This window comes from Anoplophora glabripennis, unplaced genomic scaffold, assembly GCF_000390285.2.
Source record: "Anoplophora glabripennis isolate ALB-LARVAE unplaced genomic scaffold, Agla_2.0 scaffold162, whole genome shotgun sequence".
Classification (NCBI taxonomy): domain Eukaryota; kingdom Metazoa; phylum Arthropoda; class Insecta; order Coleoptera; family Cerambycidae; genus Anoplophora; species Anoplophora glabripennis.
In genome coordinates, this window is record NW_019416272.1 from 146881 (window position 1) to 165475 (window position 18595).

The 18595-nt window shown below is 32.2% G+C and overlaps 1 protein-coding gene across 1 annotated transcript in view; it reads left to right on the forward strand.

The window, feature by feature from the left end:
• The first annotated feature begins 3775 nt into the window (after window positions 1-3775).
• The window catches only part of LOC108908678 (collagen alpha-3(IX) chain-like), a 44160-nt gene continuing 29340 nt past the window's right edge, over window positions 3776-18595 (forward strand). Inside the window, exons 1-2 of the mRNA XM_018712792.1 lie at window positions 3776-3976; window positions 14788-14846. Of these exons, the coding sequence (XP_018568308.1) occupies window positions 3954-3976; window positions 14788-14846 (82 nt within the window). The 5' untranslated portion in view covers window positions 3776-3953. The remainder of the gene's footprint in view (window positions 3977-14787; window positions 14847-18595) is intronic.

An 18595-nucleotide genomic window follows, 5' to 3' on the forward strand; every position in this document is an offset into this window, starting at 1 on the left:
ATTCGTGCTGCCAACATGTATGATACCTTCCTTATAACACGAATTTATCTTATTTTCCACTAATCTAAATAGTTTGAGAATAACTACCGCTGATGTTTTTAAACAGATTATATTGCAGGAAACGATTACTCTGCAGGTTACTGCTCCAACCAACATTCAATTGTACCCACAATATCTAGTAAACATTTGGATCATTCGTCAGCCACAAACCTATACCGGTTTTGATCTTATTAGTTCTTATCAGAATTCCATAACCAATGAATACATTTATGGTACCTTAACTACATACGTGAAATGAGTATAGATGGGATGTAACAATATCTATGAATGTTCCTGCTACTCAATACAAATCTATAAACGACCAAACTGACACAGAGCGACCTGCTATTTCGCGGGTACTGAAAGTACGCCCTAAATTACCACTAGGCGAAACAATTTTTAAACTCATGATAATGCCTGAAACGACTACTCTGCGAACTAATACCTCAGCATTGAATTAGAAGGACTTAACTTTCAACGATTATCACAGCCACACAAAAAAAAAGTTGGGTATACTTTTTATGCGACATATATTTTTCGTAGTAATTTGGCCTCCTGAACACGAATCTGGGATCAGAATTGGCCCATCACGTCACATTTTTTTCCTAACCTCAAAAAACTTGTGAAAAATAGTAAAAATTGATGAAAATTTACCGGGAAAATTTGGAAAAAAATTTATTTCCACATCAAATAGTACATTTTTATGTAAAAGACTCTGCTGAATTCAAATCCACTGTCAGAATTGAGCTAGAACGTGTGGTTTTTTTTCTAACCTCAAAAAACCGAGCAGGAATCGCTATTTTCAAATTCTGAGCGGATTTTGACCAGATTTTGTATAAAGGGGTTTTTTGGGTCGCTGATTACGAATATGAATTCACATTGTAAAAATTCAAGATGGCTGATCCAATATGGCGGGTGTACTTTTTTGAAATCCACCGATTTCAGTAAAATTTGGCATCATAAGGATTGCTGGTTGATCTCACCTTCATTAATCACACATCTGGAGCCAGATTTTCATAAATCAAGGTAAAAGATTCCACTCCGTCTAAAAATGTGACTTCGCTTAAAAAAATGACTTAAGGACTCTACACATGTAATGATGTGTAGTGTGATGTGCTTGTTTCCATGGGACAAGACAAAAAAGTTTCTACTTTATTCTTTCATTTATTTAGTCGTGCATGGGCTTATGGTTTTCCAATCAGATTTTTTTAACTACTATGCAGTTTTCCTATGGCATTTAGATGCTTTTATTTCTTAATAATTTTAAAGTTCAAGGAAAAGGACACATTACTGCCACACAGCACATCACTGCATCTGCTTATGCCTTCAATCTAAAAATGTGACTTTGCCGAAAAAATGCCGCCTACTCGGCCTAAAATTATGACTCTGCCTACAAATTTTACCTTGATTTATGAAAATCTGGCTCCAGATGTGTGATTAATGAAGGTGAGATCAACCAGCAATCCTTATGATGCCAAATTTTACTGAAATCGGTGGATTTCAAAAAAGTACACCCGCCATATTGGATCAGCCATCTTGAATTTTTACAATGTGAATTCATATTCGTAATCAGCGACCCAAAAAACCCCTTTATACAAAATCTGGTCAAAATCCGCTCAGAATTTGAAAATAGCGATTCCTGCTCGGTTTTTTGAGGTTAGAAAAAAAACCACACGTTCTAGCTCAATTCTGACAGTGGATTTGAATTCAGCAGAGTCTTTTACATAAAAATGTACTATTTGATGTGGAAATAAATTTTTTTCCAAATTTTCCCAGTAAATTTTCATCAATTTTCACTATTTTTCACAAGTTTTTTGAGGTTAGGAAAAAATTGTGACGTGATGGGCCAATTCTGACCCCAGATTCGTGTTCAGGAGGCCAAATTACTACGAAAAATATATGTCGCATAAAAAGTATACCCAACTTTTTTTTTGTGTGGCTGTGTTATTATTATCCGTTGCAACAGCAGTTTTGTAGGTGGCTGTTCAATCCTACTGACGCAGTTGTAAGTTTTCCAAGAAGCCTACTGGTAACTGACGAATGCTGTTTCAGAACGAATAGATTGATAAAAATCTTCATGCGATCCGACTTAGTAACTTTCAGCAATGTTTTGGTTTAAATTTATGCGTTGGATTTGAAAAAAATATTCCATTGGCTATGCAACATAACATGTGCTCCTAAACGGTGGATTTACTCAATGACCCCCACGTAGTTCCGATCTCAACCCACTGGATTCTTTTTATGGGGACAACTGGAAGGCTGAAAAGCTGCGATATCAACGTTGCTACAAAGGAATTGATAGAGCAAATGTCGGGAAATTGAATTATTCGTGCGTTACTGTGCTGAAAAGCAGGGGCAGCATTTTTTTAATGTTGTTAAAATGTAATTATTGATTTTTTTGTCCAGCGGCAATCAATAAAAAACTTTCTTAAGAAATTTAAACCATTGTATCTTATAAATTGAGATTTTATACAAAATTTATTTATAAAAAAATGTTTATTTTGTACCCTTCAATCCTGAATCTATCCTAAAATTTTCCACCGTTTGCAGATATTACGAATGAACGATGTACTATAATAATAATAATAATAATAATAATAATCTGATTTATTCCTAGAGACAATTTGTACAATTGTATAAGGATGTGTCAAAGAAAACCTATAAAATGCACATACAAGTAAAAAAGAAGTCAAAATACAAAATTTCATCCAAAATATTCATTCAAACTATATGGACATAGATCCAATAAGAAAAATTTCAGTCGTTTTTTAAACAGACATAAGGTATTACAGTCTTTTATGTCATCTGGCAACTTGTTAAAAATCTTAGGGGCCAAACAGCTTGGTGAATTTTTAGTGACATTTAGTTTCCTAAAAGGTATATAAAAATCTTGTCGGTGGCGGGTACTAACCTGACGAGAGTCGATATTATTAATAAATTTAGTTTTATTTTTAAATATAACTATACACAGTTAATTCAAATATATAATACGGTAATTCTTAAATAAATTCCTACACGAACACAAACATTTGCAATGCATCTTAATATCTTTTTTTGACATAAAAATATATCTAGTCATAGTAGACCCACCCCAAAAACAGATGCCATATGCTAACCTACTTCTCATGTTTTAAGATATTCATAATTACTAAAATTCGAGCTAAAATTTAAGCACAACACTATCTTCGTACAAAATCGATACACATTTTATTTTATTTATTTAAAAACTGGAAAACAATTGTCTTGAAATTTACTAAATGTTTCACAATAATAGCTGTTTACATTTTTTCCGTAGGACAAGTCTGTCACGTGTACACGTGGTGTGCATCAACAGGTTAAGCGCTGTTGTCACGTTGTCATGAAACTCCCCAACATTAATACTCGCTGTATTTTGAAAATTGTTAATCTTACGCCCCTGTAATATACAACTTTTTTGTTCATTTATGATCACTCTATCTCACGCTGAAGTATTGGCAGTCAAACTTCTTATACCCTGTATATTTTCTGTGATTTTTTTTTTGAAAAATCATCTGTTGGGCGACTATGAATGAAGACTACATAATTGTATGTTTTTTTCATAAATCAACTGTATGGATCTGTTTCGTGTATCAAAATTCCGGCTCCAGGCATATTTACCGAAATGAATCACACATCCCAGAAGCACAGATTTTTCAGCTGTAAGCTTTCAGAGATTCCACAACTTAGCACAGCATTTCAGTCGGTCATAGACTGGACTTGTAATTAGATGTTTTCTTCCTAGTCTAACGTTTCGTGCTTGACAACGAACGATTACGCGATGTTCAAAGAATTTGTATAAAATAATGTGCTATTGTAATTAAACGATATAAATTATAATTAAAGAATGTGATGTGTTCTTAGAGATTAATTAATTCGTTCATTTATACTTGTAGAAGATGTTGCTGAATTTTTATTTCAGGTGAGTTCAATTCAGTAATTAGGTGCCTAATCTCGTTTATGCAGTGACCTATGCGATGCAGAAACAAGCTATGGTTACACCCATTTTTTGAATACCTACTTAATATATGAAAATGCAGTTTAGTAGCTTATATGAAGCTGCTTTACATAATATAAAGCCCTTTATATATTAGAAATTAATTATTACGAAATATATTAGTTTTCTGTAACAAACTTTGATTCAAATTTTTTAAATTTATTTCGTGAGAAAAAGTATACTTTTTTAATGAAAAGAAGAGCTAAGGGATATGATAGTGGTTTTCACTGGATTATAAATTTTTGCTAAAGTTTTCGGCATGAAAATCGATAAGTCTGGTAATATGTGGGAAAACACAGGGTGGTACAAACTTTAGGATCATATACGCTGAAAAAAAGTTCCTACAGCTTCCTTACTAAAACAAATAAAATTAGCTTAAAAAGAACACGTTTTTATTTTGGAAAAACACCTCATAAAACTTGTCTACAGTGAATTGACTAATTAAGTTTTATAAATTAACATTTTCCTAACTAGAAATATGTCACAGTGAGATAGTATATAATTTTATTGTCAAAAAATCAAATAACAAATATCTCTTAATAACCTTTATTAATCGTAACTAATTTCGCGGCATTAATTTTGTCACATCTTCAATCTGTAAAAAGCTACACAATCGATATTTAAACAATTGTCTAAAATAATATAAAATGTCTAAAACAGTAACTAATTATTTTCTCTGTGTGACATATTTCTGATTAATTTAAAACTGTTTCTTTTTGGTGTGAAAGAAATAACAATTGAATAAAAACACTAACAAAATATACCACATAAATAATTTTAAACAATGTCTCGGAAAATGGGTTGAAAAACGGGCTGTTTATTGATTTTCAAACTTATCTCAGTAAGAAATCATTTTCGAGACTATGTTAATAGTCATGTCCTTGGTCAGTGTAAAATTTTCTTCAGGAAACCAAAGTTTGTACGTTTTGTACTTGGACACCCTATACATACAATCAAACATTTTCTTGTGTTCCTACTAAAAATGTAGGTATGTTGAGAAATATTGACGTTTATCAGCTTATTAGATTAAATGTTAATGAAAAGAATTAATAAAATCATTTCTAAAAATTGCATGCTAATTTAGAAGTAATGATTCGATACAATTAAATTTTATGGCATATATGACAAAACTTCTTCTTTAGTTACTCATCCTCAGATGAATAGGTAGTTAAGACAAATATACATACAGGGTGTCCCGAAATTAAGGGGCAATATTTCTACAGGGTATTCTATGTCGAAAAAGATTACTTTTTCTTTATAGAAACGTGGGTCCAAAAATTCTTCCTAAGAAAGTTAAAAGGACCACTCTGATGATGGTTTTTTCTAAATAACTCTGAAACCAGTTGATATAAATTTATAAAATTTGGTAACTAGCTTAAGTCTTACGTGCTCAGTCCGCTACTAAAACGAAATTTACAAATTTTCGTCACATACGTTCCAACACTGGGGGGAAGGGGTTAAAATTTACCATAACTTTTTTATGCGTTGACTTTTTTAACTTTTGACTTTAAAGTATGAAACTTCATATTAACATTATTTTTATACGAATTTTACACAAAAATGGAATATTCCACCAATATGAACCAAAAGTACCTTTTTTACTAAAAAACTGAAATTTCATACTTTTCAGTCAAAAGTCAAAAAAGTCAACGCATAAAAAAGTTATGATAAATTTCGTTTTAGTCGCGGACTGAGCACGTAAGAGTTAAGTTAGCTACTAAATTTCATAAATTTATCTCAACTGGTTTCGGACCATCATCAGAGTGTCCCCTTTAAGTGGCTACACCTTCCTTAGGAAGAATTTTTGGACTCACGTTTATATAAAGAAAAAGTAATCTTTTTCGGCATAGGACACCCTGTAGAACTATTGCCTCCTAATTTCGGGACAACCTGTATACATTTTTGTATACTACACTCTTTTAAGATTTTGATTAGGGACCTCGTTTACCAGATATTGTAGCTGTTTTGGATACGCGACATCGATTTAGTTTTAATTTTGACACCCTGTATGTTGAAAATGGTTCTCGGAAATGAGAAAGTGGCATAAGTCCCATTATTTTTTATTTATTGTTAACTGCCTACTAATTTGTAACACCCTGTAGTATCATACTGATGAGAACTAATCAGTTTGAAACCGGTCTATGTCTGGTGAGTTTGGTGACGAATGATCTTAGCTGTTTACTAGATATTTCTGTCGCAATATTATTAGCGTATATAACCAATGACACAAAATCGTCAGTTGATAAAAACATTTGTACATTTAACGGTGTATATTTATTTAATTGTTATTGCATGTAAAAATGTCTAATTCTAGCGTATAAATTCTATTATTCAACCCACGATGAGATAATAAATTTTTACACCTACATTTTTATATTTATGTCCTGTCAGTTGTTACAAAAACTACAAGGCTTTACTCAAAACATTTTCCTGCAATCCCTAAAGTTCATATTTATGAACTATTAAGATTAATATACATAACTAATCAGGTATATAAAAGTAAGTTAGTAACTTTTTTTGATCTACCCATGTTTTTTTTATTCCTGGATTCAGATCAAATTACTAGCCCGAAAATATTCGTCCAATTTGTATAATATATGCTTAGCTGAAATATATACTGAATGATTAAATTCAAATTATCAGTGGCCTTGTAACATATTGTTTAATTGAGTTGATTTAATAATTTACTTTTACATGTAATTGAGATGTTATTTGTTTTATATTATATGTGTTTGACAATACACCACTTGGCAACTCACATTTTTTTAATAAAATAAATTAGCAACGTACAGGGTGTTTCATGAGAAACTTTATATATTTCAATGGCAGAATACGGAATAACCACATAAAAAAAGTCTTAAGTAAAAATTTGTAGATATAAAGGTTCACTAAATCTTACTTTGTATATAGTTTTTGAACCACTTGTAGGAATTATTTTTGGTCTATCATTGGGAAAATTCTCATTTCTTTAGAAAAATTCGCACTGAATTTTCTATACTATTTCAAGTAGCATATTGAAAGTATATGTATGAACCAGTGATGAAAGCTGTGCATTTATTTTTCACAATAATAAAATTCTATTCTATTGTAATTTTACCAAATAAAAAATCAGGTTTGTACCATTATCCATGTGTCCGTCACTTACAACCAAGAGATGAAGTGCAAGATGAGCATTTTTCCCATGGGTTCTCGAGCAATACAAACGGAATCCCAATTTTCTTAGTTCTATTTTGTGGTCCAACTAAGCTACTTTTACCAAAAATGGAATCAATAACAATCACAATGATTACCTAAAAAGTTCTCAAGCATTTAGGAGTCACAATTTTCAACAGAGACTTTTTATTAGCTCGTGGTGTGGCATTTTCAACAGTCATCTACTAACAATACAAATTCTCTCATATTGTTTAAATGCTATCTCGTACCTACAATTATTGTACATATAAGTTGCACGATTTATTAGCACTGCGTGACATGATATGGTATCAACACGGTAAGGCCTCGGCACATGCCGTAAGTGGTAATTTTTCCATTCGGTTAGGGTTAGACTATCATTTGAGGGTGAATAGATCCATTTATAGACTACAAACTCATCGGAAATTTTCAAAGGGTCATTTGACCCAGCATGAATTACTTATAAATCAATACTACCACATATAACAATAACTTTAGAAACTATGCCGTCAATTCTTGTTGGTACAAGTGAGTACACAGGTAAGCTAAACCTGTCCACCAAGGGGGGCATTTCTAAAGTATATAGGTTATACAAAAAAAAATGAACCTCGTCCGAATGCTGTACAAAAATAGTAATACCGGAAGCCAGGAAAATTTTGGCCCGGGTTTTGGTGATTTATTACAGTACGGGATTTATACTGCAAGTTTCGGATCGATACATAGATAAATTTTTAAGCGACGCCGTACGTAGGTACTTGCTGATACAGGGGTTAGGAATACAGGGTACAACCCTCTATATGTAAGTAGCGTATGGAGGGTGATTTGAACCAACATCAAATTCACTAATTTTAATTCTAATTTATAAAATAATAACATTTTTGGACATGCCGTACATTTTTCATGAAACGTGCTTAGGAAAATTAATTTCCCTCTGAAAAGTAGGATTTCACGATGAAAAATTTTTGTACGGCATTAATATATTTTGTTAATACTGACGGCAATAATCAATAAAAACAAAATGACGTAAAAAAATGGTTCTAAATGGCTTGAAATTTATTTTTGCAAATAAGTATTACTTGCAAGAATTGATTTTATTGTTACTATTATTTTCTCCTTAATACAAATTATTTACTACTGTACGGCCTTTATATAATAATAAGACTTACAATATCATATAGAAATATTTTTCAATAATGCCGTACATATTTGTCGATACAGGAGTGAGAAACCCGGGATGCAAACCCCTATATTCTGACCCTTATGGTTTCCGATCATTGAAAAATGGTCGGCATTGTTGCTAAAACATTAATTAAGGTGTAAAATAATTTTTAAGTAATATGCCGTTAAAAACCATAGGTCGATATAAAAATTATTAATTTTATAAATTTGAAATTTTTTTCACAAGTACATATTTTTTCAAAATCCAAAAAATTATTAAAAATTCAATTGCATTCCAATATTTTTTAAATAATTTGGAATTGTTTTTATTTTAAAATTAAAATTACCGCTTCGAGATTCTAGCTAGCCATCGAAACATCTTTTTTCTTTTCGGCGTGTAAATTTTTATGTGGTTTCATTCATGTTTATAACCGACAGATAATCTTAAAGTTGTTTGCCCTTTTAAATTATTTTTACTAATTTTAAAAATCACAATTTTTGCATAAATAAATGTTCAAACAATTGCAACAGAAGTTGCAAATATGCAAATGCGAGGGTACTGTTATACCACTGTTTTAAATGTATCTAACAATAAGTATTTATATAGGAATTCACTTGAATATTGAGTTAAAATTAATTGTTTATTATTATATTTATTTAAAAATAATACTTGCACGTCATTAAATTTCTAAAATTCTCAAAATATTTTCTCGATTCTCTATACACATTTTTTTTTAACTTAAAAGACAATGCCATCATAATTTCTACGGTATAAATTAAATTTCTCTTGAAACTCATTTTGGACTTATACAATTTCGGAGAATTGTTCCGACGAATATGTCCGGCATTGCAATTTTCATTCTTTATGTTATATTTCTCATGAAAATTTGTAAATACCGCACTATGTATCATTTTTTTTTGTTTGTACAAAAATCAAATATCTTGACTCAGAGAGTAGATAAAAATATGAGCCTGGTTGCAAATGAAAACTGAATGGATGTAGAATATGGAAAAAATATGACTGAGACGATTTTTTTTCTATATGACCTTCGAATGACTAAGCAAAGTCTATGCAACCCAAAAATTTTATGGATTTTTCTAATTATATCGGTCCTAATTCTCTTAAAATTTATTTCAATGCACACGATTTTGCACAATTTGGCACGGCAATTCCAAATCTGGCGTCAAAAATTTTCTATCATTTTTCTAACGCTAGCAAAGTCTCTCCAAAGTCGGTATTATTTTCAAGCTTTTTGACACTGTTAAGCAAGAAAATTATTCGCAAATTAAAGATTTATTATCAACCTGGGTTTCTGTTTTTTATTTTACAAATAAATGTCGAATAAACACACTGTAGATGGTAAGCAGTGACTTATAGATAAATTTTAAGAGAATTAGGACCGATATAATTAGAAAAATCCATAAAATTTTTGGGTTGCATAGACTTTGCCTAGTCATTCGAAGGTCATATAGAAAAAAAATTGTATCAGTCATAATTTTCCCATATTCTACATCCATTCAGCTTCCATTTGCAACCAGGCTCATATTTTTATCTACTCTCTGAGTTAAGATATTTGATTTTTGTGCAAATAAAAAAAAATTATACATAGTGTGCCGTATAGTTATTAATGACCTAAAAATGTAATAAAAATTTAATGAAAAATATTATCAGCTATGTAAAATCCACTAATTAAAAATGTACGGCAGTTTTTTTTATTATTTTTACTCATAAAAAGTCAATTACAGCCATAATATTTTGAATTTAACATTTTTAGTTTATAATAAGGAATTTTCAAAATGTAAATTTTCACAATTTATTTATTTGTTTTTTAAATCGAATTTTTAATTTGTACCATTAATTATAACCGGCCATAATTTAGTACGATAGTTTTTGGTTATAGTTTATCAAAAAAGTGGTTGCCGTACAGGAATTAATGATCTTATCGAAAAAAAAAATTAAACTCAATTCCAAAATACAAGTAATTGTTTTACATTAACCATAATTTTCAGTCGGCATAGTTGTTAAGAATTATTTGGAGAGTTAAATAATCATGTGGAATCGATGCCGTACATTTTTCAATGACTTGAAACAATGGGGGCTAAAATAGAGGGTTGTGCCCTGCATTTCTAACCCCTGTATCAGCAGATACGTACAGCGTCACTAAAAAGGTTATCTACGCATCGAACCGAAACTTGCAGTATAAATGCCGTACTGTAGTAAATCACCAAAACCCGGCCCCAAATTTTCGGAAAATCAAAAATTTTCCTGGCTTCGGGTATTGCTATTTTTGTGGGGCATTAGGTCGAGGTTCATATTTTTTGTTTAACCTACATACTTGCCGTACAAAAATGTTTTGCCGAAAACCATCTCTCCTTGGTGGGCATGTTTAGCTTACCTCTGTACTCACCTGTACCAACAAGAATTGACGGCATAGTTTCTAAAGTTATTATTATATGTGGTAGTATTATTGATTTATAAGTAATTCATGCTGGGTCAAATGACCCCTTGAAAATTTCTGATGGGCTTGTAGTCTATTAAGTGGTCTCTAGAACGCCAGATCTTCATCCACTGGATTATTAAATTCAAACTCATCAAGATCTTGCTGTAGTTACTAATTCATTAGCGGTGGACTATTGGAACATAACCTTTAATGTAAAATAATGTGTTTTCTTTTCGTATAGCCTTTACGAAGGTTTAAACGATTTTGTTTACACGACCTACTGTTACTTTTTATAAAATTTTAAATTTATCTTTGGACGCTGTCAGCCTCGATATCTGAAAAACGAATAGGATGGGAACAAATGATATTTCCTCTTTTTTGCTTAAACTTGGAACCTGAACCATATTCTCAATGTTCCTTGGCCTTCTGGCATAAATCACCCCGCTTGTAGAACTATATTTTATAAATGCATTCCAAGTTTTTATGAATTAACTAAGACATATTAACAAACACATTCTATACTAATTCCTCACTTTTCTACTACGTCTGCTCTGTCCATTTAACAGCCATCTGCTCGAGCGCATAACTTCCTTCACAATAATATTCTCCTAAAAAAAGAACAGACATAATAACGCATGCAAATTAATCGAAAAATATGCGTGCCTGAAGGACGCTTCTTCCATTTATCTTGTTGCTGAAAATAGGTCAATTCCAGACCAATAAAGGACGGTGACACATTTGATAATTATGGATAGCAGCAGTACGTTAAAATCATTAAATCTTCGTGCGTGAGTACAAAGATTAATAATTAATGTAATAGTATTAACGCACATATGCGATACGAAATAGGAACGAATAGACTAGACTAGATCGAAGATTTTATAAGCCGTAATTGACAGAATTGGTAAAGCAGTGACCGAAGAGTGGAGACTAGGAATTAGTTGCTGATAAATCAATTTATGCATTAATTGAGTGATCCAGAACAATGCTGTTATTTATAGACTGATATGAAAGTATATAAAACCAGTTATAATTGTAAATACAGTTCCGAATTGCATAAGCCAAAATTTACTTGATAATATAATTCTCTCGAAATGAAAAACGGCAGTTTACATAAACATGGATTTGAAAATGTTTTCTTTCCGTGCAATCAGGTTGAAATTTCTGAAAATGGTTTTTTGAAAATATTCAAAATAATTACGTTATACTTTATTACATTTGCATTAGACGTTTATTTGTAAACAAAAAATTAATCCTGAAAGATTCTGGTCTGAAAAATTCTGGTTCATTGGTATTTTATTTTGTATGTCTGGTCTGCTAATTTTTACTATATTAGTTGTATCACTTGTATCTTTGGCATTGGGTATATAGAGCATAATCAATGAACTTGTCTGGAATATATTTAAAAATGCATTTTCAACAAATGGAAACCATACATCTGCTTATAAGAATTTTGTTCATAAGGCATGATGACAGATTTTGAAAAACTGTGCAAGAGTAAACAAAGTATTTACTATTTCCAATAAAATATCTTATATCTGTAGAAAATAAAAGGTTTAGTTGAAAAAATATTGACATTTTAATTTTAAGTCTAAACTCACGCAAAAACGGTCGTCGGTGTCATGGCGTCCACACGACGTCACAACTATGTTTGTCAACAGTAAACGTAAGGTACTAATATTTTGTGTTGCAAGATTCATTAGTTAAATAAAAATACAAAGTTACTATAACAGTATATGCATTTTATTTTCCTTCAAATTGTACTTTGTTATAATAATGGATACACATTATCTTTCCATGAAGAGATAAAACATTAGAGCATTTCTTGGCCAGGCTTCCTATTCTGGTCCGGGTTCAATCCCTGGTGTTGGCACTGGCAATGTCGATAGATAATAGGTGTTCGTCCCCGTTTTTTCAAGTGTAACCCCCTTCCGCACAGCCTTTGACTTTGGATTTGGGGGTTGTCTCATATCTGTGGTGTGTTTTATGTTACGTTATTAAGAAAATTTGATACATAATTGTCATCAAATGTAACATTAATTATTTCTACTATTTTATTTGTACTGTACTAATAGCCCTTTTGAAGCCCTGTTAAATACATTTGTAGCGTCATCTGCACATAAAACTTATGGGTTGGTCTTCATATTCGTGGTACATTTAATTTGAATAATACAGTCTCCACAGATTCCATCAGGCAATCCTGCTATCGTGGGATAGTTTTTGCAAAGCATTATACCACATTTTTTATTTTTTTTCCCCAAACTGGTACTTACAGTTTTCCTCACTTCATCCTCCAACATTCTAGCGCGATTCATGGCCGATGCGTCCGAGATTTTTTTTTCCCATTATTAACGTGATCAGAGTTGCATCATTGGTTTTGCACCCAGAAGAGCGAAGAAGAAAGGGCCCTAGCCGGCGGGGCCCAGCCAGGACAAAAGGAGGTCCCACAAAGCGCCTACACCGGCCGCATTTGCGGTCGGGGTAGACGACGGATGGGGCCCACCTACGAAGGCTATCCAGGCCTACACGAGATGAGGCAGGATAAAGAGGGATAATCCCCCTCGATCCCAAATCATTGAGGCCAATTTCTAGCCATGGAATAATGGCGCGGTTTTGCACCGACTAAATTCAGACGCTCGTGAGGTCGTCACTCTGCCATATCTTAACTCATGCCAAAAACAGCTTTGATGTTGGTCTCGTCTCTTCTTCAACTTTCATATCATCTTCATCGGTCAATACGAGTGTTTTCAGAGTGTTTTAAAAAATGTGTCGCAGGACTGTTCTTTGTATTTCAGCACCAATTTATGCATGGATACACTTTTCATCACAAACATCTTTCTGATATTTTATTAACTCGCAGTTGTTGAGCTTTATTTTCTTTCCTTCTTTTAGAAACTTTACAAGTACCTAACGTTTTCTGATTATGGTTTTGGTAACACAAAACTAAGCAACTGATAGTTGGGAAATACAATGTAGGGGTTTGCATGCTATGGTTAAGGGATTACGTAGTTACAACAAGACTGCAGACCCAATTCCTCAGTTTCTTGGTTATATACTCTCGTACACTCAGGATTATGGGACTAGCAGGTTATTGACTTTGGAAGCTTGCCATAGTCATATAGTTTTGGACCTCTGATGTATGAGATCTATGTTCCTACAAAGTTTCGTGGCTATACATCCTCGCATACAGAGTTACAAGTTTGTGGGGCTATGGGTTTAGAGAAGCCTGCCAACCCAGTCATGTTGTTTTGGTACCCCGATGAATGGGATTCATATGTTTCCACAGAGTTTCACCGTTGTACATGTCAGGTTATGTAGGTAGTTACTGGATTATGAGGTTATTATGCAATGAGATCAAGAATTAAAATATTTTTCTAATCACTCAAATCAGTTTGAAATTCCGAAATGGTTTTCTAGAGAAGTGTCTTGATATTAAGGTCAAAACACGAACTGATCCGGGAATTCTGTCTTTAGATTCGAATCCAGCTGGTCAGGGCTCTTATCCTCGGCTCAACACACTTTTTTCATGATGCTATGCAATTAATTTTTAATTCTAAAAACTCTTTAAATGATATTTCATAATTATGTATAATGAGATCCTATTGACATTGTTTTATTAGAGTGGGTGTATTACATTTATTTTATGTAGACACTTAATATTTCATTCGTCCCTAAAATCTGAACATTGTGAGAATGCATGAAAAGTGAAATACATAACTAAAAAATAAAAAGCAGCAAAGAATGTAGAAAATGGCAGTGGAATTTTTTGAAGCAGTTCTCCAACATTTATACTGAGAAATTTGTTTGCATCTTCTTAAAATCTGCAAACTTCAAAAAAGATATTTCATTGAAAAATTTGCAACTTCGTCTTACCTAGAATGATCCATAAAAACATACAGAAACGGTGTAATATATTTCCTGAACCCTGATGCATTATAATTGCTACTTAAATTCTCTTTGTTTCAGATGGCAACAAACAATAGGACTGCTAATATACTGCCAAATAATTCAGTTAAGCAATGGACGTAAGTATAGATAAAAAAATAATGTAATGACCATATTTTAAACTCAAACTTAATTTATGTCGCGTTATTTTTTTCTTGAGAACTCAAAAAATCATAACTTCTATTTTTGATATTATACACTGTTAGCAACATTATTTTTATTTTGGCTAATTATCCTACATAGGTACTTGTATACCGTTTTAACCACTATCTTATTCGATACGCATTTCTGAAAATTAGGAAATAACATTGTTACACTACGTTTGGAAAGGAGTGGGTAGCCTTTCCGTAAACATAAATTAAAAGTGGTGTAGTCGTAGATGTCTTAAAAGAAATCGCTGTTGTCTGCCTCTTTGTGGGTGCACTTTATTGTTCCTGTAATATAGTAGTGATCAAATAACTCTTCCAAATTGTTAACGTAATAAAGATGGCTTCCTTAAATGGATAGGACTACTTAATATAAATGTCGTGGCGTCAATCGTCTGATTTTAACACAGAAATATTATTTATTTGACAGTATACGAGGTGTTTCATTTTCTATGCATTCATAAATAATATAGAATAATATCCGACTCGGTTGAGTAGGTATTTATGATTTTTAAAGATGAGACCTGATATATTAACGTTGTTTTTGTCGTTTTTTAGAAAAGTACTAGGATTGTTCAGAAAATAACCGAACTTTATCTTTTAAACTTTATTATTAATTTTATACATTATTGATTATCATTCAAAGTACTCCCCTCCCCTAATCACAAACTTTTGCCAGCGGTGTTTCTATTTCGCGAAACAGTTCTGGATAGCTTCATTTGAAATGGCCTTTAAAAGCTTTGTTTTGGTTATCTATTTCTGAACAGTCCAGAATCATCGCAGAACTATAAACACAATAGACAAAATTCTGAACGATTCGGAACTATCAGAAGTTATTTGAAAACCAGAACGCATTACAAAAATATACTCATAAAACCCAAAAAAGATACTTTTCTTAAACGAAAAACAGGAAATGAAAAAATTATGAATGAAAAACGGAGCTTGGGAAAATGGGAAAACTACACATGCGCCAAATAATGCAGTTCTAAGCAATTCGTACTAGGGAGCTAGAACTACTTCGGATGATTCAGATTGGTTCCGAATCAAGTTCGAATGAATCCAAAACAAAAATCTGCGAAATTCTGAACCGTTCAAAGTAAACACGAACGCATATTTTAGACTGCGCATGATTAGAACAGTTCGGAACTGAATTTTATGGGAACCAAAACAAAGCTAATATTTCGTACGTGGTATGTGGTGGTTTATTTCTGCGAGCGGCACGTGTGAATATTTTCGTTTAGGCATCTACGGATTATAGTTGTTATTAAACTGAATACCGTTTCGTTTTTACAAAAAACTTTATTTGGTTCTCTGCCTTATGAGAATAAACTAAAAATAAAAGAATTAGGTAGGCCAACACCACAATTAAATATTGAAGTTAGTGGAACAAGCCGAAATAAAAATTATAAAAGACAATTTAACAATAATATATACACAAAAACAGAGCGGGTGTGCGGGTGTGATATAAAAAATACAGTTTTGTTTTCCGTGCTTACTTTTCGGTGGGGATAAAGCATGGACAATGTACAGTGTGAAAGATTTGTCATTTAAGTCATTAGGTAAAATAAACATAAAAACTCAGATTCTACATATTGGATAATATACGGACACAATGAACAGGTAACGAATAATCGTTATGTATTATCTAAAATCATAGTTTGCATAAAATTTTGCGAAGCTTTCNTATGCTATCATCACATTTTCTGAATAAATATGTGCATTATTTTCTTTTGCCCAATTTATGAATTTATCATAAGCATTTTCATAAATTTTTCTCGACTTTGTTGGTATAAGTGTTGCCACTGATGTATTTGCAATTTCCAGTAATTCTGGTGGTGTGCACTGCATTTCTTCAGACATTTTAAAAACGACCCGACGCGACATCAAATTTCAACTGACACTTAATGAAACGTCAAAGCTTCTTGAATCTTTAATTCGTTGCTAGGATACTTACCTACACATTGTTACATTTTTTTACTAGTTAAAAAATGAAAAATATTTGTACTAGTTAAACAATAGGCTGCTTCTAAAGGAGGTGTTGCACTATATAATATAAGTATTATTATACGCTTGAAGAAAAACATATTTTTTTACAATTCATCTTCGATTTTCAATTTTCAGTTTTAGTTCCTTAAGTATCTTTGACCTAATAAAGCTATTTTAATCCAATAAATACTTTGACTTGCACAGTTAATTAAAATTGATAGAAATCATATATTCCCATTTAGAGTCCTAAGTATTTAAATTAGATTTTATTTGAAGTGTTCGTGTATGCAATATGCACTGTACTGCAATTCATTGTTTAAGTAATAAACTTGTATATATGTACTTACATTGTATATTTATTTCTTTTAACAGTTTTCGTTTTAAAATTAATACACATTAAAATGTTCATACAACCAAATACAATAAATCTTGTGAAAATGTAAATACAGAGTGTTTCAATTTGGATGAATTAAACTATCACTGGTAATATTAAAAAAATATTGGGATATTTCTTAATAAACCATAGTCATCCCCTACGGGGCGGTAATGGTTTGTTTTCCACATCTTTTCAGATTTTTTTCTAATGTATTTGTTATACAGTAAATTTGGTTTTATACATAAACAGCTGTATACCTTGATGTCGCTTTAGTAATTTATTATAGGGGCGCCGATATGGAGCGGGACGGAGATGACCTCCTCTCCCTAAAAACTAATACTAGTTATTATTTACACCATATAGGAGGTAAGTCGAGGACTATTTTGCGCCCGAGCGGAGCGAGGGCTGGCAGTAGAGACCGAGACTGTTAAATTATACTTAACTGCTGCGTGGTGTATAACATTTTATCTGCTCCCACAATTCTTTAAAGTTCATGAAATAAAGATTAGGTTTTATTTTTTGACATTTCTTAATCAATTCATTTTGGCATTATTCGAAATCTTGTCGCCTTGGTTGTTTGGATTTTGTCGTTTATAAACAAAACTACATAAAAGTTGCAATTTTGCTGATTTTGAATTATTTTATTTCTAAATGAGTGATTTTCAAATAGAAAGTGCAGCAAATGCTGCTTGCGAATTTTTATTGCCCTAGAAGTTGAAAGTGCGCTACGAACGAGCATATAGATATTTCAATGAATGGTGCCAGAACAAAAATACTGGTGTTTCTGACATGTCACTGCTAGCATAGTTCATGGAGAAGTGAAGAACTTTAAAATCTGCGGCGAGTTTGTGAAGTGAATACTCAATGATTAAGTCAACTATTTTCATCCCCAAGCTGAGAACATTTTTGAAACGTAAGAATGACGGCTGTACACCTAAGAAGTCAAACGTTTTTACAAGAGAACAAGTCAACGATTTTCTCGTTCTGCCACCCGATAACATACAGGGTGATTCACAACTTATCCAAAAAAATTTGGGAATAGATGCGGCATGAGAAATGGAGTCAATATTGTTAAAAAAAAATTTGTAAAATCCTTATAGATTCTGAGAAAAAAATTATTGAAATTGTAGCACATTAAACCACCACATAGCTGGACAACTGTAGTCTCTAGCGTCATTCGCAATACGCGTGGAGAGCCATGTGACTCCTAATACTGAAATCCGTCGTTGCGGTAGTTTTTACCTGTTATCTGTGTTGTTTACAACAGCTTTTTAGTAGTTAGTGTCAAAAATGGTTTGCGTGTATAGCAACTCAGAGTTGA